The sequence below is a fragment of the Vombatus ursinus genome, unplaced genomic scaffold, assembly GCF_900497805.2.
Source record: "Vombatus ursinus unplaced genomic scaffold, bare-nosed wombat genome assembly UNPS02009573.1, whole genome shotgun sequence".
In the NCBI taxonomy this organism is placed as follows: domain Eukaryota; kingdom Metazoa; phylum Chordata; class Mammalia; order Diprotodontia; family Vombatidae; genus Vombatus; species Vombatus ursinus.
The window spans coordinates 1856611-1878191 of NW_020949351.1; the positions used below are offsets into that span (position 1 = coordinate 1856611).

At 38.8% G+C, this 21581-nt stretch overlaps 2 protein-coding genes across 7 annotated transcripts in view; one reads left to right on the plus strand and one right to left on the minus strand.

Moving 5' to 3' along the window:
- FAM210A (family with sequence similarity 210 member A) overlaps positions 1-6677 on the minus strand; it is a 31417-nt gene extending 24740 nt beyond the window's left edge. For 4 of the 5 annotated variants that reach the window (XM_027852344.1, XM_027852346.1, XM_027852345.1 and 1 more), the window contains exons 1-2: positions 6376-6677; positions 4301-4437 (exon numbers count right to left, since the gene is read on the minus strand). The gene's annotated coding sequence lies outside the window, so the exon portion shown is untranslated. The remainder of the gene's footprint in view (positions 1-4300; positions 4438-6375) is intronic. The other variant, XM_027852350.1, reaches the window with a different exon arrangement.
- Positions 6678-6774: 97 nt separating this feature from the next.
- Positions 6775-21581, plus strand: part of RNMT (RNA guanine-7 methyltransferase) — a 36176-nt gene continuing 21369 nt past the window's right edge. Inside the window, exons 1-6 of one of the 2 annotated variants that reach the window (XM_027852342.1) lie at positions 6775-6826; positions 11483-11938; positions 14428-14563; positions 17832-17957; positions 19209-19324; positions 20357-20538. In XM_027852342.1, the coding sequence (XP_027708143.1) occupies positions 11528-11938; positions 14428-14563; positions 17832-17957; positions 19209-19324; positions 20357-20538 (971 nt within the window). In that variant the 5' untranslated portion in view covers positions 6775-6826; positions 11483-11527. Of the gene's footprint in view, positions 6920-11482; positions 11939-14427; positions 14564-17831; positions 17958-19208; positions 19325-20356; positions 20539-21581 lie in introns of both variants that reach the window. The other variant, XM_027852341.1, reaches the window with a different exon arrangement.

The following is a 21581-nucleotide window of genomic DNA, read 5'->3' on the forward strand; positions in this document are numbered from 1 at the left end:
GGATAATAACAGAACCAACCTGTCAGGGTTGTGAGGATTGAATGCGATTATAACTGTAAAGCACTTAGTCCAGTGCCTGGCAAGTAGTAAGTGCTACATAAATGTCAGCTTTAAGGTTTGCAAAGTTCTCTATGTGTTTTGATCTCATTTGATCCTCACAACCCTGTAAGGTAGATGCTATTATTATCTCCACTTTACAGATGAGGAAACTGAGGTTGAGAGAAGTTGCGTGACTTGCCCAGGGACATACAATTAGTAAATGTCACATAACATGTATGACAACAGGATAGAAATGAAATTAAGTACATTATACTGTAGTGTTTGAGCTGTGTGGATGGGAAAAAAAACAAAACTAGGTGAGATCCAATGCAGGTGAGGTGCTGGTACAATAGAAAGAGTGATATATGTGGTATCAGAGGACCTGGATTAAAATCTCAGCTCTGTCACTTATTACCTGTATAACCTTGGCCCAACTCCCATCTACCCAAATGCTGCCATGGGTGGGCAGAAGTCCACTGAAAACACTAGGACCCTCTGTAATGGTCTCTCTTCTCTCCCCAGTCAAAGCCTCTTCTATCCAGAAACCAACACAGGGCTTTGGCCCCAGAACCATGAAGGGTTACTTCTCCCAATGGTCCCACCCTGAATCCTTCCTATCCAGATCTCTTTATGACCTCCCATTCCCTGCTGAGAATGTGACCTGGGTCTTGCCATTGACCCTGTGGCTGAACTCTTCCATATGTGCTGTTTTTCCCAAGCACAATGTGAGCTCTTTGACAGCAGGGACAATCTCAATTTTCTATTTGTATTCTCAGTGTTCAGCAGTGTGGCATGTGGGAGTTGCTTAGTTTATATTTTTCTATTCCATTTTACACTGAGTTGAAGAAGAGGGAGAGTCAAAGTCAGAGGACCTGCTTTGCCATTTCTTACCTCTGTGACTCTGGACAAATCATTTAAGCTCTCCAACTTTAGTTTCTCCATCTGTGGAAGGGGGAAAATGGGCCAAATTAGATACACTCTTAAGTCCCTTCCAGTTCCAGATGTAGGATCTTGGAACTAAGGGGCTTCAGCAAAGTCTTCCGTGGTAAGAGTTTACGAAAGAATGCTGCCCCTGGCAGGATTTTTTTTTAGGCAATTGGGGTTAAGTGACTTGCCCACGGTCACAGAGTTAGTGTCAAATGTTTCATCTGAGACTGGATTTGAACTCAGGTCCTCCTGACTTCAGGGCTGGTGCTCTATCCACTGCACCACCTAGCTGCCCCTCCTCCTCTACCCCTGGCAGGATTTTGAACATTTTATTAGAATATAAGCTCCCTGAGAGCAAAGACTATCACAGTTTTGTCTCTGTATTCCCAGTGCCCAGCACAGATTGTACACTTGATAGATGCTTGTTGATTAACTGTCTGAAAGAGATATGAGGGAGGAGAGCATGCATTCTAGGCATGAAAGCCAGTGCCAGGAACAGCAAATACATCAGTTTGCCTGTAATGAAGAGTACATGAAAGGGAAGAATGTGCAAAAAGCCTGGAAAAAGAAGGTGAGTCAGAATGTAAAGGTCTTTAAATGTCAAACAGATAGTATTTCAGAACTTCCTTCTTCCCTTTTTTCTTCAAGGGATGGTACCCTGAGACATGAGGGATGAACTTGGGAATGAAGGTGACAGAAAAGCAAAGGCAATAATTTAATTTAATGCCAAACAGGAAGCTAGGTGGTACAGTAGATGGAGCTCTGGACCTGGAATCAGGAAGACCCGAGTTTGAATCCAGACTCAGACACTTACTATGCGTGGCCCTGGGCAAATCATTTAACTTCTGTTTGCCTTAGTTTCCTCACAAGAGTTGTTGTGATGATCAAATAAGATATTTGTAAAATATTTAGTATGGTACCTGGTGCATAGTAGGTACTACATGAATGCTAGTTATTATTATTATTATTGTTATTATATGAGATTTGTATTTTATCCTTGAGGCAACAGGGAACCATTGAAGTTTCTATGGCATGGGAATGTCACAGTCATTTAGAATAATTATTTTGGAATTGGGTAGAGGATGGTATAGAAAAGGGAAGAGACTACATGACTCAAAATAGTGCAGTGGAAAGAGCACTGGCTCCTGTCAGAGAACCTGGGTTCAAATATTACCTCTGATACTGTCTGTTTGACCTTGGGCCTCTCTCTCTGTAGAACAAGGGGGATAAAATAGATAGATGGTTTCCACGGTCCCTTTCAGTTCTAACTCAAAGACATGATGACTCCCAAATTTGGAAAGCTGGGCATTTGGAAGGATGATGCTGACCTCAATGGAAAGAAGAGTTTGGAGGGAGCATATGTTTAGAAGGGAAAGATAATGAGGCCTATTTTGGACATGTTGAATTTGAGATACCTATTAAACATTCAATTGTGATTTTAGGATTCATTAAGAAAGGCAGTATCTAGGTCTAGGGAGACAATAGGTCTAGTATTCTGACTTGTGTTCAGTTCTGGGTACATTTTAGGAAGGATAATGATCAACAAGAAGCTGAAGAACATGCCATATAATAACTGGCTGAAAGAAAAGGGGATAATTAGTTTGGAGCTAAATGTCTTCAGCTGGGATCTTATTCCTTCTTTGATTCTTCTTTTCTCCCCCCCCCAAAACAAAACAAACACTTAAAACTTTGTGGTTTTTTGATTTCCCTGCAGTTCACTCTGAGAATTGGATTCCTGATACTACTCTTATGAGACTGTACCATGTTTTTGCATTCCTTCTTTGTTACCAGGTCATGCATCTACTTCTGTATATTTTCTTTAAATCTAAGTTGATTGAAGAATTCCTTTTACTCCCACAACCACCTCTTTGGGAAATTTCCCATTTTACTTCTCATTGGAAGTTTCTCTTTATATGTGCAGACTTTCTTGAGAGTCCCATCTTTCCTGGAGTAACTTCCATGTAATAACTCACATTTATAGGGTGCTTTAAGGTCTATAAAGTGTTTTACATGCATTATTTTATTTGATCCACAGAGCACTTCTGAGAGTTGGGTGCTACTGTGATCTATATTTTGCAGATGAGGAAACTAAAGCTCAGAGTGGTTAGGTGATTTGCCTTTTGCCACTCACTTATTGTGTCTGAGTTAAGATTTAAAATTTCTGCCTTCACTGATCTTCACCCAAATGTTCTCCCCTTCTGGGTTCTAGGCTTCCTCACATGAGTATTATCTACTTAATATACAAAGATGATTTCCCTCTTGCCCTCATTTTAATCTGTTCTGCTCCTTCTGAATAACATTTACTCTTCCACAGGTCATTCAGTGATACCTAAAGGTAATTTTGGACTCTATTGCTATAATTCTTTAGGCTGCCTTGCTTGATACCTAAGCATTGTTTATTTATGCCATGCATCTGAGTCCATGTATTTTATTGCTGGTTCCTTTCCTGAATTTTGTCTCTTGCGGATTTCTAGGAGGGTCTACTGTTAATCATCTTCCACACTGCAGCTGTTTAGTCACTTTTCAGTTGTTTCTGACTTTTCTTGACCCCATCTGGGGTTTTCCTGGCAAAGATGCTAGAACGGTTTGTCATTTCCTTCTCCAGCTCATTTTACAGACAAGGAAACTGAGGCAAACAGGTTAGATGATTTTCTCAGGGTCACGTAGTAAATATGTGAGGCTATATTTGATCTCAAGATGAGTCTTCCTGACTCCAGGCCCTGCACTCTATCTACTATGCCACCTAGCTGCCCAATACTGTAGTTACTCTCTCTCTGTACAGTATTGTTATGTGTGTGTGTGCATGTGAATATATACATATATACACTACTCATATATATGTACACCAGACATAGGTAGATAGTTTTCTCTGATTAGGATTGCAACATTCCAGCAAATACATTTTTTTTGGGCTAGGCAATGGGGTTAAGTGACTTGCCCAAGGTCACACAGCTATAAGTGTTATGTGTCTGAGGCCATATTTGAACTCAGGTCCTCCTAACTCTAAGGTCAGTGCTCTATCCACTGAGCACCTAGCTGCCCCAAGCAAATACATTTTTAACAGCCTTTTTTAGGAATACTTCATTCCTGGCCAGGAGCCCATGGTCCAGAAATCCTGATCCTGTTCTCTGATAATATCTTCTTATCTAGAAGTTTCTTGTGAAATCTTCCTCTTTCTTCTTAAACCCTTACCATAAGCAATGATCAAAAAACACCAAAAACAACCACTTGTGCCCAGAAGGTCTTTAGATTATTGCCTAAGGCTCCATAGTCTTATTAAATTTGAGGAAAAATTTCTTTAAAATTAGTTTTCCCAAAAAAGGAATGGGCTTACTTTGGAAATACTGTGTGGCCTCATTGGAGAAGTTAGAGCAAGATGATCATTTGTAGGGTATGTTGCAGAGAGGAAGGTATGGATTGTATCAGATGGTCTCTGTGGTCCCTTCCAACTTTGAGTTTCTGTGAAGTTACCTGTCAGAATGGGAGAAGGTTGGCACCAATGTAAAACTTATTTTAAATTTTAGTTATCTTGTACAACTTTCAAGTTTTATAGATGTGGAAACTGAAGCTCAAGGAGAATAAGTGACTTGCATAAAGTCAAGCAATTAGCAAATACTGGACTAGTGTATGTCTCCAAATGCCCAGTCTAATGCTCTTTCCACTACACCAAACTATTTCCTCTAATTAATAATAATGACTATAATTGACATAATAGCATCTGATTCAAACATTTTCATGGAGCAAATCTCTTACCTCTTGCTATCCCTTTCCCAGACTCAAAACAGAACAGCTCACAGCTATACTGGGCTCTAAAGTTTGCAGATTAACATTATCTCACTTGATCCTTATAATGACCCTGTAATGTAGGTGCTATTACTATCCTTTTTTTTTTTTAAACAGATGAGAAAACAAGCTCAGAGAGGTTAATTTATGTGCCCGAAGAGCCTGAAGCAGATTTTGAACTTAGGTCTTCTTAACTCCAAGTCCAGCTCCATATATAAAAATCCCTCTCAAAACCATATCCCATCCTTGGGAAGAATTTCTTTCATTTTTTCATACACACACACACACACACACACACACACATTCTTAAATGTCAATGTTTATGTCACATATAGTTTGCAATGGAAAACTTGCTTTCTAAGAAACATGTGACACTGAGAACCACTAAGAACAGCAGGTTCCACTAGCACTGGTAATTACAAGTTTGAGAGGAGAAATTCACACTCTTCAAAGTTTTTCTCTATTAATAGAAGCAAAGGAAATTCCTCATGCTTCTCTTTCTATTCATAGAAATTCATAAATTCTTCACAAATGCCAAAATTCATCTTGAACAATTTACAGTCGATATAGTTCAATCAAAATATTTAAATGAAGCAAATGTCTAGTCTGCATTCCCTTCAATGTCTTACTCCAGAATCAAAGTTTATGAGGAATCAGTATGTACACAGCTATTTAATATCGAGGAGTAATTAAACTGAAAATATAAGCACATGCAGGCTTGTAATTTCTCATTCACAGAACGCTGATTACACTTTATTAATATAGTTCTGACAATAAACTCTTTCTTGACAGGGAGGTAAAATGCCTTTTTTTTTTTAAAGCTTGCTTTAAGACTATGAGATCGGCCTTGGGGGTAAAATAATTCAAATTGCATCTTGAAGCTGCCTATATTTTCACAACCTTTAGCTGAGGAAGGCAGTTTTCAACATCGTCTAGATATAAACAATCAACGATGTGGTTTATCTCTATCGCCGATCGTTTGAAAGTCTATTTGTAGACCAGCGGGTCAAATTTGGAACAAAGCGGGTTCTCCCTCCCGTGGGAATCTGAGGGATCCTCAAAGTCGTGATTTCCCTTGAAACAAGCAGCGGCCGAGCCGGCCAGGACGCATGAGCGCCAGCACACGGAGCAGCACGTGGGCCCGGCCCCATCAGAGGCAGTCCCTCTCTACGGAGGCCGGGGGGTGGTGGCAACTCAAAAACCGAGTGGTCGGCCTATGTTCTTGGAGGGGGAGGCGAGGAACTGCCAGTCCTTGGCAAAAATCAAATAAAATAACAACAGAAAACTTCTAGGGGCGCCCTGTCCATGTCATGACCGGGAAAAGGGACGGGAGAGGAGAGCGACAGAGCAAAGGGCATAAGGAGGAAAAAGGACAAGAACTCTGCTCCGGTGGAGAGGGAAGGAGGGCGGAGGGGGAAGAGGAGTGAGGAGGAAGGAGAGAGGGAGGGCCGCGGGGCTGTTAGCTTCGGTACCAGGGCAGGTCGTGCCCTTCCCCCACAGGCTCGCCTAAAGCAGTTGGCCACGAGCGCTGGCTCCGGCTCCAACCTCTCCCCACTGCCGGGGGGGCAGCGACGCCCCCTCCACCTCTCCCCTCTCCCGCCCCGGGAAGCCCAGGGGCCGAGGTACCTCGGAGGACGTTGGGTCCGTGGCCGCAAGCACTGACAGGGCAGGTTTTCCCGTGCTGCTGTCTCGGGGCAATCACTGATAGGAGACGAACTCCCCCCGGGGTTCCCGCTGAAGCCAGTGTGGCCAGGCCTCCCCTCAACCTCCCCAGACCCAGGCGGCCATTCGCTCTCTTCAGCCAGCCTCGCCCACTCGAAACGTGCTTGCGACTGCCGGGTGCCCAGTTCTGAGCCTCGGAGGCAATGGCCCGCACCCAGCACCCTGGGAAACGTAGTTCACTTAAGAACAAATCCTCACGGAGCTCTTCTCTCCAAGTGCGAATGGTGGAGGAAACGCGAAGCGCATGCGTTCTGTGGAAAGGATGACTTTTCCCCGCCTCCAGGAAGTTGCGTCAGATCCGTAGCGTGGAGCAATTACTACTTCCGCAAACAGAATGGCGGAAAGCTTTCGTCAGGTAAGTGTTACGGCGGAGGTACGGACCTTTTCCAGCTTCAGCGTGCCCAGTACTCTCGCTCTACGCCACTTGGGGACACTTGCCGTCTCGGAGGTAGAGTATGCATCGCTTATCCTGAGCTGCATTTCTACTATGCTTTCGTTGCGCACCTTGCCTACTGCTCGGCCCCGCACTGATTGTGTTTTGTGGCGGAGAAGGAAGTCGGTGGTCCTTGTAGGGGGTCGGACGTAACGTTGGCTGGGCGCGCGCGGCGGTTGAGCCGGCTACTGCAAAGGTGGCCCCGAGGGAGGGCGAGCGCCGGACCCCGGAGCCGCCTGGGTGGGTGCCGCTGGATCGCGGTGAACGATCGGAGTCTGGTTGGAGAGGTGCGTGTGTGTCCGTGCTCCGAGGGGCGGGGCTCGCGTTCGGTCCGGGCCACGCGCGAGGGGCGGCTGCGGCGTGGGGAGAGCCGGTGAGGATAAGTTTCTAGCCCTTGGTTGGGGAACACGAGTGGAACGGAAATGCAGTGAGAGCCGGGGAATACAGTGGCGGAGGAGCGGAGCCCGCGGCTTCCGGTCCTGTCTTTTAAGTACGGCTCTGAGAGAGGGGGCGGGCTGGGGGACGCCCCCAGTGTGGTCCCCGACTGGTTGTTCCTTCTTTGGGCTAGCGGCGGAGGGCAGCAGGGGACCCCGGCCTGGCGGACTCGAGCGCGGAGCCTGTGGGCCCGTGCGGACTCCGGCGCTGGGGCTCGGCTGCACCTTGGTCTCGGGGGTGAAAGCTTTAAAGGGATAGTGCCTGAGACGTGACGTCATGGCTCCCGTGTAGGGTTTGTTCTCCTATTTGTTTGCTCTGGTCACCCGGAACGTTTTTTGTGGCTCGAGTTTATCCTCCCCCTACTTGCCAGGGCTTTTGTGGCAAGTTCTTGAACCATAATTCCACTACAATAGTAGTGGGAGAACTTTTATTGAAGCTTTAATTCTTGTCTCCAAGATGTGCTAAGTACTCTCCCTTACATTTAAAGTCATTAATTCTTTTTTTTTTTAAATCATTCATTCTTGAAACATTTTTTTGGTCTGGTAAACTCTTTATCTGTGGAAATGAAAAAAGAGGACAGGCCCTATAAATGAAATTCACAACCAATAAAACTTCTGATATCCTTTTTCAACTCCTTAACATTTAAAAAAATTCTTACTCTCAAATCTAATTTGACTGAAAGTTTTCAACTGTAAATTAGAGATTGGATTTGGTATTTTGGTATTTTGGACCTGTTTTGTGCAAAACCCTGTGAACAGCAAAAAGATAGCTAAGAACCTGGTCATAAGAAAGTTACATGCTTGTGGGGGAAAAATCACAGTACGTTATGCTGGGAAAAGTGCACATTACAAAGGGAGAGATTACTTACCACTGTGGGAGTCATGGTTATAAAAACCAAGTAAAGGGAAGAAGTGTTTTGAAAGTTTCTGGGAGGGTGATTATTGCCACAAATGTTTTTGTTTTTGTTTTGGATTTAGGCTTAGAATAATGATGAGTAGAAGTTTAAAGGTTGGAGGAGAATTCCATCTAGAAAGAACAGTGGAATCAGTAACCTGGGGAGGCAGAGAATTCATGGCATGTTCAGTCCCATTTGGAGACTGATTAGGGGGTCAGAATGTGGAAGTCTTCCTCTTTTTTAGGAAATTTGGTGTTTTGAATAAATATTGGGAAGGCTTTGAAGGATTTTTTTTTTGTTTAATCAAAAGGAATGATTTAGGTAGACATAAGCTTTGAGAAGCTTATCCTGGCCCCTGGGTTTTTTTTTTTTTTTTTTTTTTTTTTGTTTGTTTATTTTTTAAAGTGAAGACCCATAACATCTGGAGGGTGATGAATTGATGAATTGAATATGACTGGGGCAGAGCTTCTTAAAGTCTCAGCCTCACTCTCTTCTCCAGAGTCATCAAAGTCCAATAGCAAGACAAAAATAAAGACAACTGGTGATGGCCCGAAATATAGTGGGTGACCTTCCCCTTTCTAAATTAAGGTCTTTCCTAGGTCTCAGTTTGTCTGAAGCCACACCCATTCAATGACTAAGGTCTATGGTCTGAGTAGAGACCAAAGATGGCTCCATTTGCCATCACAAATATATCAATCTAGAAGGGGGAAGACCCCCTGAGTTTCTGACAGGAACAGAAAATAATTGCAGTTTACACTCTGAGCCATCAAAAGCTAAACAATGGGTCGTTGAGGCTTGGGTTGGAGCCATTGTTGGCTCTTGTAGGAAAGCCTAAGTGTTTTGGGTTTTGAAGTGGAGTCTGGTAGCTCCATTAAAAATAGACTTTTAAAAGCCTGTCTTTTCAGAGGTATATTTCAAGAAGTAAAAAATGAATCCAAGCTGACCAAAACTAAATTGTTATAAGCTTTTTTTGGGGGGAGGGGGAGGAAGAAAAATAAAGATGAAAGAAAGCAAGAAAGAAAATGAGCCAGCGCAGCATTCCGCATCTGCTTAAATTGACAGGTTGGGTCCCCTGAGAGGACTACTTCTCTTAGATGACATGGTAAAAACAGTTAATAAAAAAAGTTCAGTCAACCTAGTTCACAAGTTCAGCCATTATCCTAGTGAGGCATGTGTGTAAAAAGGTTTTAACTCACAACACCTGCTCAGGAATTCCTTCTCCCTCTGTGTGGAGACTTCATGCAAAACCCCTGGTATTCATCCTTCCTTCTCAGGGAGGATCAATGACATCTTGAGGGTAATGTCTTGACTTGCTCTTAAATTGTGTATGAAGTGGGGCAGAGCTGCTCGAAGTTGTCAGCCTCATTCTCTCTTAGTCAAGGAAGTTCAATGGTGAGACACAGGTCAAGACAGATGGTGATGGCCCAGGATCTGGTCCTTGTTAATACCTTGAAGGAAACAATGAAAAGAGTTAAACTATTGTGGAGGTGTAGGGAAAAATAATAGGGACTAGAGCTAGGTTATTTGTAATGGGAATAAAGAGGGAAGAGGCTATGAGAGAAAAGAGGGTGGATTTTTTGATGATTGATTAAATGGGTGGGTAGAGAGAACTACAAGGAAGATAAGGAAATTGGTAGTGCCATTAGCAGTTAAATTTCAGACCTGAAATTGAGATGCTTGTGACAAGTCCACCTAGAGAACTTAAAATTGATTTAAAAATGATTGAAAAATACAGAAATAGAGCTCAGTGGAGAAAGATTTAGGGGTCAGTCACATATTTTCTCTTTGACCTGGGAGCTCTGGAATTTGGCCATTTTGGGATCTGTTTCAGGAGGTAATTGGTGGCTTTGTTCAATTTGTTTTATCCTCTGGATCTAAGATATTGGGGCATTTAAAAAAATTCATGAAATAGGATTCTAGGTTCTTTTTTTGATCATAGCTTTCAGATAGTCTCATAATTCTTAAATTATCTCTTTATCTGTTTTCTAGGTCACTTGTTTTTTCAATGAGATATTTCACATTTTCTAATTTTTTTTTTTCATTTTTTGGACGTTGTTTGATGTCTCATGAAGTCATTTGCTTCCAGTTGCTTAATTCTGATTGTTAAGGAATTATTTTCTTCAGTGAATTTTTGTACCTCCTTTTCCATTTGATATGTTCTGCTTATTAAGAAGTTCTTTTTTCCAGTGAGTTTTTGTGTGTGGTCTTTTACCTTAGGCCAATTCTGTTTTTTAAAGTATTATTTTCTTAAATTTTTTTGAGCCTCTTTTACTAAGCTGTTAATTCTCTTTTCATAATTTTCTTGCATTACTCTTATTTTTTTTAACCAATTTTTCCTCTACTATGTTCTTTGACTTTTTGCGGGAATTTTTATTGGACTTGGGTCCAATTAGCATTTTTCTTTGAGGCTTTGCTTGTAGCTGTTTTCACATTGTTGTTGTTTTCTAAGTATATGTCTTGGTCTTCCCTGCCACTGTAGTAGCTTTTTATGGCCAAGCAATTTATTTATTTATTTATTTTTTGTTGTTTGTGCATTCTCTACTTCTTGACTTTGAACTTTATGTTGAAGTTGGCCTCTGCTCACCTGGGAGTGAAGAGACATTGTCTCAAGCTTCAGGCTTTTTTGTTGTACTGTTTTCAGAGCTAGTTCTGAGGATCTGAAAGTTTTCAGCCCTTCCAAGGTAGCATGATCTGGATAGATGTGTTGTCTGTTCTCTTAGTCTTTACTCTGGAAGGGCCCCTAATCTCCTGCAGTCACAAGTACTACTGCTCTTCTTGGCTCTGCTCCCTTTTGACTGACCACAAACATTTTTCTCCACTCTGGAACTGTGACCTGGAACTGTGTATGTGCAAGTACCTGTGCAAGTACCTGCCTGAGGTCTCCTGTAATCTCTTTCTGACCACTTATCCAACCCTCTTACTGTCTTTGGGTTGAGAGCTCCTGAAGCTGCTGCTGCTGTTGCTGTTGTCACACTCTAGACAAACCTCCACTCTGGTGGTGTCATAGAACACTCCTGCCAACCTCCTTAGTTTTTTTCAGGCCAGAGAAGTGTACCTTTTGTTGGCTGTCCCACTCCAAAATTTGATTTGAGGTGTTATTTTAAAGTTGTGTGCAGGGGAATGTTGGGAGAATTCAGCTGGGTTGCTGCCTCTAATTTGCCATCTTGGCTCTACCTCTAGAGTCAGGATTTGGAAATGATAATTCTCATTCATTATGCATATTTAATGTAAAATATTTGCTCTTGCAGCTTTTATTTATGAACTAAAGCTTTAAATTCAAATCATTGAGCAAAATGGAAAATTCTGCAAAAACAGAGGATTGTGAAAAGATCTTTGTAGATGAAGAGGTACCTGTGGTTTCCAAAACAGAACTCTCTGTCAGCGTTAATGAAATTGAATCCTCTGGTGGAAAGGACACTGACAGTGTTCTGGAAGGCACACCAAAAAAAAGAAAACTAGAGTTTCAGGATGATCCTGAAGTTAAGACTGCCAGTTGTGGAGAGGGCACTCCATCAAAGACAAGAAAGTTAGATAATGAAATTATTCGTGAGGAAAGAGCTGCAGCAGGTGATGAAGAAGGCATTTCTCGAATGACAAAGTTAGAAACTGATGATAATCCAAAAGATGATACTTCTAGTTGTGGAGATGGCACTGCTTCAAAAAAGAGAAAATTGGAAGGTGAAGATGTTCCTGTAAAATGCACAGTAAGTTTAATGCTTTTAAGATCTTTAGATTTTAAAATTTATTTAAGGGTATAACACAACTTTAATTTCCTTGTTGTAATTCCTAAAAGAACTATTTAGCTTCTTTGTTTTTTACTTTTGTAATCTCATGCTTTTCTAGTGTTTAGCTTAGGGGTGGGGAACCTGAGCCTCAAGGGTCCTTGGGTATGACCTTTTGACTGAGTCCAAATTTTAAAGAACAAATCCTTTTATTAAGGGAATTTGTTCTATGAAATTAGGATTCAGTCAAAGGGCTGCACTTGAGGACCTAATGTGCCACTTGTGACCTCAAGGCTGCAGGTTCCCCACCCCTGGTTTAGCTACTAAATAATTAAAAATGTTACTTATGATTCATATTAGCTGTATTTTCTTTCCTCCTCTGACTTGATTTTAAGAGAGCTGTTAACATTTATTTGTTTTTTTTTTCTCCATATTCCTTCTCAGTGTTGCAGTTTGGTGCCTGCCAAAGCTAATCAAAATAATCAGTTCTGATCTTGGGAAATTTTTAGTTATTATATTTGAGTTTAAAGTTGCAAATTATTTTTTACACTGTTTGCTCTGAAAGGAATTAAGGCAACAAAAGTATGTAGTTTTTGAGGTTGTTTCACAAGACAATCTAGTCTTGTTGACACCAATGATGGATGTTACAGGTCGGCTTATTTGCTGATTATGTTAGAGTAATTGCTTTAGATTTCCTAAGATGAAAGTAAATAAAGTTAGTTTAAATTTTATGATCTACCTAACCATCTAAGACCTGATTCTAAATTCTCCAATGGATTCATCATAGTGAGAGCTATTTTGTCTTGGCACACCACTGCTCTCATCAAGATGATATGTGGGAATGTCACTTAGCCTTCAGATACAAGGGAAACAGGAACTAGAAAATTCAGTTTTTATATTAAGAAAGATTTCTTAGGGCTTATAATAATTAATGAACCATTAACATTACCTTTTTTGGCTTTGCTGTAACAAAGCTGTATTTATAGAGTGTTCATAAAGAGCACCCTAATATTATAGAATATGTTAAGTAAATCCAGATTATTGAAATTGAGGTTACATGTATATGAAGTACCACAATTGTATTTAAATTTATGTAATAAATGTGGTATTGTAAAGTTGTTTTTGAAATAACATTTTTCAGTCTTAGAATTTTTTTAAACAGATGCACATAGGTAGTTAAACATTTCAAGTTGGAATTGAACCATGTTTTGTGGTGAATAGTAAAGTAAAAATTTACTTTGTTTTATAAATTCTGTTTTTAGTCATTGGATTTGCTTAAAGTGGATCACAATCCATTACAGATATTTCTCCATATAGACTTAGTCCAAATATACATTCCTTTACAGTATTGTAGTTTAACATACTTAAAAATAGATGCCATTTTATACTTCAGTGTTATTCATTAGTTAGGCATCTGTAACTTCACAGTGCCTTGTACATAGTAGTCATTTAGAACATTTAATAAAATGTTTATTGTTGAATATATTAATTTTTCTAAAGTGCTTGCATTCTTTCTCAACTCTGTAAGTTTAGAAGGGTTGTTCTTCTAATGTTCTAAAACCTAAATTTAGTTAAACCAAGGAAAACACAATTTTAAAAGTAGAGATGCTTTTTATTTGAGAAGGGATAAAAGATCATTTCTTCTTTCTTATGAATTAATGAAAAGCATTTAATTGCCTTCCATGTTCCAAGTACTCTGCTGAGCAATGGGGATATAAATACAAGATCTGGACAGTCATTTTTCTCAAAGAGTTTATAATCTAATGAGGGAAGGGAAGGGAACAAGCATTTATTAGATGCCTACCCTATGCCAGGCGATGTGCTAAATTCTTTACAACTAATATCTCATTTGGGCCTCATGACAACCCTAGGAGGTAGGTCCTATTATTCCCATTTTACACATGAGGAAACTGAAGCAAAATTAAGTGACATGCCCAAGGTCACATATCTAGTAAGTGGTTGAGTTGGGATTTGGACTTTCAATCTCTGTGTTCTAGCCACCCTTGGCTAGCTGCCTAGGGTATATGCAACACACATATGTAGCAGTAGTGGCCAGGGAAGGATATCATGGTCTGGGAAATCACAAAGATACTGAGTGGATCAATAGTGTTCTAGTAATATAGCCTTTCTAGGTTTGTTAATGATAGTGGTGATTTGATTATAGTTCTTAGAAAAAAAAAGGTAAAGATTATATGTGTGGTGGGATGTAGGGGTGGGGAGATTACCATAAACAAGGTGACAGTTTGGCAAATAGCTTATTCTAGTAATAGTCTCTGGTGATATGGTTTGGAGAGTGAAGCAGTAGGAGGAGCAGGATGGCATAAAAAAGGAAGTCTGGATTCATGCTGATGAATAATGGATTTCGTAACTTTTAGCTACATTTTAAACTTGGCTGCACTTGTGTAGATTAATCTTTATTTTTCTCAGTTTTATACTTGTTTTAATATTGTCCTGCTTTCTCCTGTGTTCAGCATTTAGAAGAAGGACATGGCTCAGTGGTAGCTGCTCATTACAATGAGCTTCAGGAGGTTGGCTTGGAGAAACGAAGCCAGAGTCGTATTTTTTACCTTCGAAACTTTAATAATTGGATGAAGAGTGTCCTCATTGGTATGATTATCATACTTATATTATAGATTTATATGTTTTATTTATCTTCCTCTCACATAATTGACCATTCAACAAACACTTTGGTATAGTTAAAACAGTTGGTATAGTTAAAAGTTAAGAAAATTTTTGTGTACTCAGATCTGAAGCTAAACTTTCCAGAATGATCAGTGACTTCTCTCAGGTCTTAACAATTTTAATTCTAAGAAGGGATTAACAGAGACTTAAGTTGATAGTGAGATGTTAGAGGGAAAAAAAAACAGTTAATAATAAGCCCATCATCTCTGAAAAGGAGGTGCAGTGCTCCCTTTGTTTACATTTATTGACTGATATTCTCTATGATGTTAGTGACCGAATGTAGCTTGAGTTCGTAGCTGAGAAAGCATCTATTTAAATCTCCATGAAGCAGTTGGGTTAAATTTCTGGAGCAATAGCATAGACAATGTAATTGCTTGAGCATCCTCTTCCATCAGCAGAGATGTGGTGGGATTGGAGGGTGTTTTGTCCCATAAATATTTTCCTTAGAGACAATGTTGCACTTGGAGGTTGTTATCAGTACCCTATACTTTAGCTACACTGCAAGTTGAACAGGCAATTGTGGACTAGCCAACAGAACCTTCTAGGGTTAGGGGAGTTGGTGTCTAGTGTTGAAACAAAAAACAGCCCATTAAAACTTCCACAAAATCTCATTCACAGGCATAACAGTTTCTGTGGGGAAAAAATGCATTCTGGATTCTAGTCAATGTAGATAAAGTGATAAATTGGAGACTGTACTTGATTTTTAGGGAAAATGCTCACTTAGTATTATGCTTCAAAGCATGAAGTACTGTTTGTAGGGAGCTTTTAAAAAAAGATACTACCAAGAAAAAGATCGTTTGGAATTTTTGGTCATTTGTATTTCACTCTTTCTTCCCCCTTCCCTGCAGTCTCCTGTTACAGTTCAGATTAGCTATCCCCTAAGAGCTCTCCCAACTTTATGATTCTATGATATTACTCTTAAATTTTTTGTATTATAGTCACTTGTATATGTCTTTACAGCTTCTCAGTTTGCTTGGCTTAAGCTTTCTTTATATGGTGGCCCTGATCAGTTTATTAACCTTTTATCAAGCTCTCTGCTCATATTTTGGTCATATACTTAGATTTTTTTCCTGTGTCAATTTCTGCTGTAGCATCAAGAAGATAGCTAGTGCAAATTTTGTGGAAGTTATTCTCTGTAATATTCATTGAATTCTGAAGTTAAGCTATTCCTAGAGCTTCTAGGTTAGTCAATGACTATAGTAATCTGTATGATGAACTCAAATAACCCAACTTTTGGGATAAGAACTATTTGACAAAAACTACTGGGAAAACTGGAAAATAGTATGGCAGAAACTGGGCATAGATCAACATCTTAAACCGTATACTAAAATAAAGTCAAAATGAGTACATGATTTAGATATAAAGGCTGATACTATAAGCAGACCGAGAGAGCATGGAGTAGTTTACCTGTCAGATTTATGGAAAACAGAAGAATTTATGATCAAACAAGAGACAGAGAACATTATAAAATGCAAAATGGATAATTTTGATTACATTAATTTGAAAAGTTTTTGCACAAACAAAGCCAGTGCAACCAAGATTAGGTGGGAAGCAGAAAATTGGGAAAGAATTTTTGTCTCTGATAAAGGCCTCATTTCTAAAATATATAGAGAACTAAGTCAAATTTATAAGAATACAAGTCATTCCCCAGTTGATAAATGGTCAAAGAATCTGAATAGGCAATTTTCAGATGAAGACATTAAAGCAATCTATAGTCATATGAAAAAATGCTGTAAATCAGTATTGATTGGAGAAATGTAAATCAAAACAACTCTGAGGTACTATATCACACCTATCAGATTGGCTAACGTGACAGAACAGGAAAATGATAAATGTTGGAGAAGATGTGGGAAAATTGGAACACTATTGCATTGTTGGTGGAGTTGAACTGATCCAACTATTCTGAAGAGCAATTTGAAACTATGCTCAGAGGGCTATAAATCTGTGCATACTCTTTGACCCAGCAATACCACTTCTAGGTCTGTATCCCAAAGAGATCATAAAAAACATAGACATAAATATTTATAGCAGCTCTTTTTGTGGTGGCCAAGAATTGGAAATTAAAGGTGTACCCATCAATTGGGGAATGGCTGAACAAGTTGTGTAATATGAATATTGGAATACTATTGTGCTGTAAGAAATGATGAGCAGGTGGACTTCAGAAAAACCTAGACAGACATACATTAATTGACACTGAGTGAAGTGAGCGGAACCAGGACAACATTGTACGCAGTAACAACCACATTATGGCATGACTATGATAGACTTAGCTCTTCTCAGCAATGCAAGGATCTAAGACAACTCCAAAAGACTCATGATAGAAAATGCTATCCACATCCAGAGAAAGAACTATGGAATCTGAATGTGGATGGAAGGATACTATTTGCTCTGTCTCTCTCTCTTTTTTCTTTTTGTTTTGTTTTGTGTCTTCTTTCTCCTGGTTCCCTTTTACAACAAGACTAATGTGAAAATATGTTTAATGAGAATGCATATGTAGATTCTATATGAGATTGCACGCCATCTTGGGGAGGGGAGAAGGAGAAATTTTAAAACTCAAAAGATTATGGAAGTGAATATTGAAAACTAAAAATAATTAAAATTTAAAAAAAAGATCATGATACAGTGTTAATTAGACTGTCACTTTTTGACTAATCCTTGGAATTCTCTTTAGCTTTCATTCTGTTCCCAGGAGACTCCTACTTTAATCAGACTGTTAACACATGAAAGTATCATTGGAAAAACTCCTATTTCCATTGAAAAATAAGACTTTTAAAAATTCAAACCTAATATTGAAGTCATAACTTTTGATTTACAAAAGACTGAGTTGAAGTAGAAGTCCTTAGTTAAGTATTAATATAGCTTTGGGAGTAAAAGATTTAAACACAATTCATGAATTGCTAGTTCTTCCCTCACTTTGGGGGAAAAAAATAATCATTTTACACATCATGACTTGAGATGTATATAATTGAAGAGAATTTTAAGACAATTTTTCAAAATGCTTTCCCCCAAACACATGATTTTTAATTGTCCCATTTAGGGACAACTTTATTTTTGTAGTTTTGAATTTATTTTTCAGTTGCAAATTAAACATGTAATGATTCATGTGTCTTTTACAGGTGAAAGTTCTTAACAATCAATGCTTTAGCAAAAGTTAAGTGAAGTATTTGGTTTACTTTTTCTTTTTTCTTTTCAGGGGAATTTTTAGAAAAAGTGCGACAGAAAAAGAAACGTGACATCACTGTGTTGGACCTGGGATGTGGGAAAGGTGGAGATTTGCTCAAGTGGAAAAAGGGCAAAATTAGCAAACTAGTTTGTACTGGTAAGAGGAAATAAATTGTTTTAGAAACAGTTCTGCTGAGTCAGGTAACTGGAAATGATGCAAGGACCTCATAATTAAAATGTTAAGACATGAATCACAGAGACCAAGTTATAGTGAGACTCTAATGTACTTTCAATTAATACACTAAGGCTTTAGGGATGCTTTTAAAGTAAGATATTGAAAAAGTAATAACTTTTTTCCCATTGTGGGCCATTTATGTTTTTCTGTGGCCTGGTACTAAATTCTCAGGCATAGCCAGATGTGTTGTAAACGCATGCCATTGGTCACAATGGCAAAAGGAGATGGTGTAAATAATGAAGAAGTTAGAGATTAGTTTAGCCTTAAGATTTTTTATTTAATTGAACTTTTAGCCTCTTACTATCTACATTCAAGGTACCATACTAGGCTCTGTTGAGGCAAAGACAAAAATGATAGATAGTCCCTGCTTACCTTTAAAGAGCTAGCATTTCCACTGGGAAAGAGAACACCTTATTTAATAAATGCAAGATCATTTGAGGAAGAGAACACTAGCAACTTGGGGACAGGGTAGGTAAAGATTCAGAGAGGTAAAGACTAGAAATATTGCATTCTAAACATAGAGGGCAGACAGAGGCAAGAGATAAAGAAATGTAGAAAGGTAGTTTGGAGCCACATAGTGGTGGATTAAAAATAACCAGGCTCAGAGGTTTGTAATTCTGTGTTGAAAGTATCAAGGAACTACTCACTGTTTTGACAATTCAAACTTATATACAGTCTCATGTTTTAGGAAGATCATTTTAGTAGTTTTGTGAAGAATGGTGATGTTAAGCAGAATATAATCAAAGGTGGATATCTGTGAGAATGGGGTAATGAATACTGTGCAGAGAATGTCCTATTGGAATTCAGACTGACACAATGCTTTCCTCTTCAGCAAATTCCTATTTACTATAACTTTGATTGGACCGTAGTCTTTGAAACCAAGACTCATATTTTCTGTGCTGATTCTTTTAAGTCCTTAAATAGTAAGCTTTGCCTCTTAAGAACTTCTTGTCCCTTTTTAAAAATCAATAAACTTTGCATAAGAATGAAGGCTTTTTCCTCTTTTTTATTTTGAAGGAAATAGAATTGGTTTTGTACCCAAGCTATATTATATACCAAGATTCACAGTTAAGATTACTGTTTGAGATTTGTGTCATCACTCTGCCTCTACATTTTGCTATCACTCTTTGTTTTGATCTGTAATAACTTTTAATTGGAAGCTTTTCCGTGTAGATATTGCTGATGTTTCCATCCAACAGTGTCAGCAGCGCTATGCTGACATGAAGAATCACTGTCGTGACCATGAGTACATTTTCAGTGCAGAATTTGTAACTGCAGACAGCTCAAAGGTATTGTTTCTTGTTTTAAGTGTTGTCCCAACACTGGAATTGATTTTAGTATTTTTAAGTTTTATCAGTTATTTAAATAATCTCAAGTTAATTGTACTTTAGTTTTTATATTCTTTGAAGATTTTTTTTTGCCTCAGTCATATCCATTTCAAACCTTAAATTCATTTTTATAATAACCTTACAAGGGGAAATCATTGATGACAGAATAATTACCATTCAGTGGTCATTGTATAAACTTCTGATATTTATCATCTCACGTAGAACCTTGGTTGGACATCATCCCGAGTCCTTTAGTCTGAGCAAGGTAGTAGTAGTATCTGTGGACAGGAATGCATTCAAAACATCCTGACCCAGAGGTTCATCTAGCATTTGCTTCAGGATTTCCGGTGAAGAAGACAGCCCATACAACCTCTGAATTGTTTTCATTAGTAGAAGTTGTTTCTTAAATCTCCCCCAAATGTGCCTCTGCATATTCTACCCTTTGCTCTTATTTCTGCCCAGTCTAGGGTCAGGCAGAAGAGGTCCTAATTCTGTTCTTTTCCAAATGATAACCCTGCAGATACTTGAAAAATTTCTTTTTATTATATCTTGGAGTCTTCTCAGTGTGATCATCCCCAGTTCCTTCATCTTATACTTGTGTGGCATGCATTTAATTAAACCCTGTTCCTATCTTGGTTGTTCATTCAGCAAACATTCAGGTGCCTATTTGTAAGGCACTGTGGTCCCCCCTCCATTGGGTATTTTCTAGCTTATTTAATATCCTTTCTAATAGAGTGATTCTAACAATCTCTTCTTTCCCCCTCTAACTACAATTTGGAAAGTTTATCTGATTAACAATTTATCTTCTAAAATAGTAATTTTCCTAGTCTCTTCTCATATTGTTGCAGTGTTTGATTTATATTTCTTAAGTTCTTTGGAAAGCTTTTGAAATTTTTTACCTTCTAGACTCTCAAATTCTGTTTTCAATTTGGAGAAAGTTTTATGTCTAGGCTTTTATAGTTTGAATTCTTAACCTGTTTGAATTTGTTTCAGGAGCTCTTGGCAGATAAATTTCGTGATCCAGAGATGTGCTTTGACATTTGCAGCTGTCAGTTTGTATATCATTATTCATTTGAGACTTATGAACAGGCTGATATGATGCTCAGAAATGCTTGTGAGAAACTTTGCCCTGGAGGATATTTTATTGGTACTACACCAAATAGCTTTGAGCTCATGTAAGTATTTTTTTTTTGCGTGTGATCGTTTATGAAACGTCCAGAATATGTACACTTTTAAACATGTTGTTTTTCAGCATGATTTTCTGTTAATGTTCTGTGGTATTAAGATCTAACAAATGGAATAGAAATATACTCATTGCTCTAGTTAAAGGCATTAGTTAAATAAGTCATCAGATCTTTATTTAGAATATGCACTTAGAATAGTTACGTTTTGAGCCTCAGTTTGCTGATTTAAAAGAGCACAGTTTGTAGAATATCAATATAGGAAATTGATTAGAAATTTTGTGTGATTGCTTACTATCTTTGGTTTTATTGACATGTTGTAATATTTCCTTGATTATTTGATATGTGTCAGATTTCATGCACTTGGCTAGTCTCATCATTTGACATGTGATAAAACAAAGGAAACTCTGAGATTTCTTTATATAGGAAGGAAGCCATCTAATGGTTTTCTTTTTATTTTTTGATTTAACCACATTCTTATTTTAGAGAAGTCAATGGGAAATTAAAGGTAGAAAAGTGTTAAAACCAAAGCATGCCCTTTACATTTCAAGATGCATTTCTGCTGAACTGTAGTCATGTTAACTGAAAGAAGAAAGTGGGAAAGTCAGTAGAGCATGTAAAGTAGATTAGTAACCCCCCCCTCCCCCCAACTCTTCTGAACTGATCTATAAAATGTACCAGACATAATCCTGATAGGAAAATCCAAGAAAAAGTCAGTGTCATTTTTTCAACCCTCATCGGCATAGGGGGACAGACAGATCTGCAGATATTAGGGATGGGGGAATGGGAAGAGGGATTTTGATCAGGCTTATCCATGTGGAGTACTCCAGCACTCACAGAGAGATTGACTGTACACTAGGGCAAGCTGATAGCCTTGTTACCTGCTACTCAGTCTTAGGTCAAAGATCCAGTAGAGTTCTTGGGAGTGGGCCCTAGGCCATACACCTAGGGAGGAACAAGTTCAGAAGCAAGCAGCAGCATTGTGGCTTTGGACTTCAGGAATGCTCATTGCTCTAGTTAAAGGCATTAGTTAAATA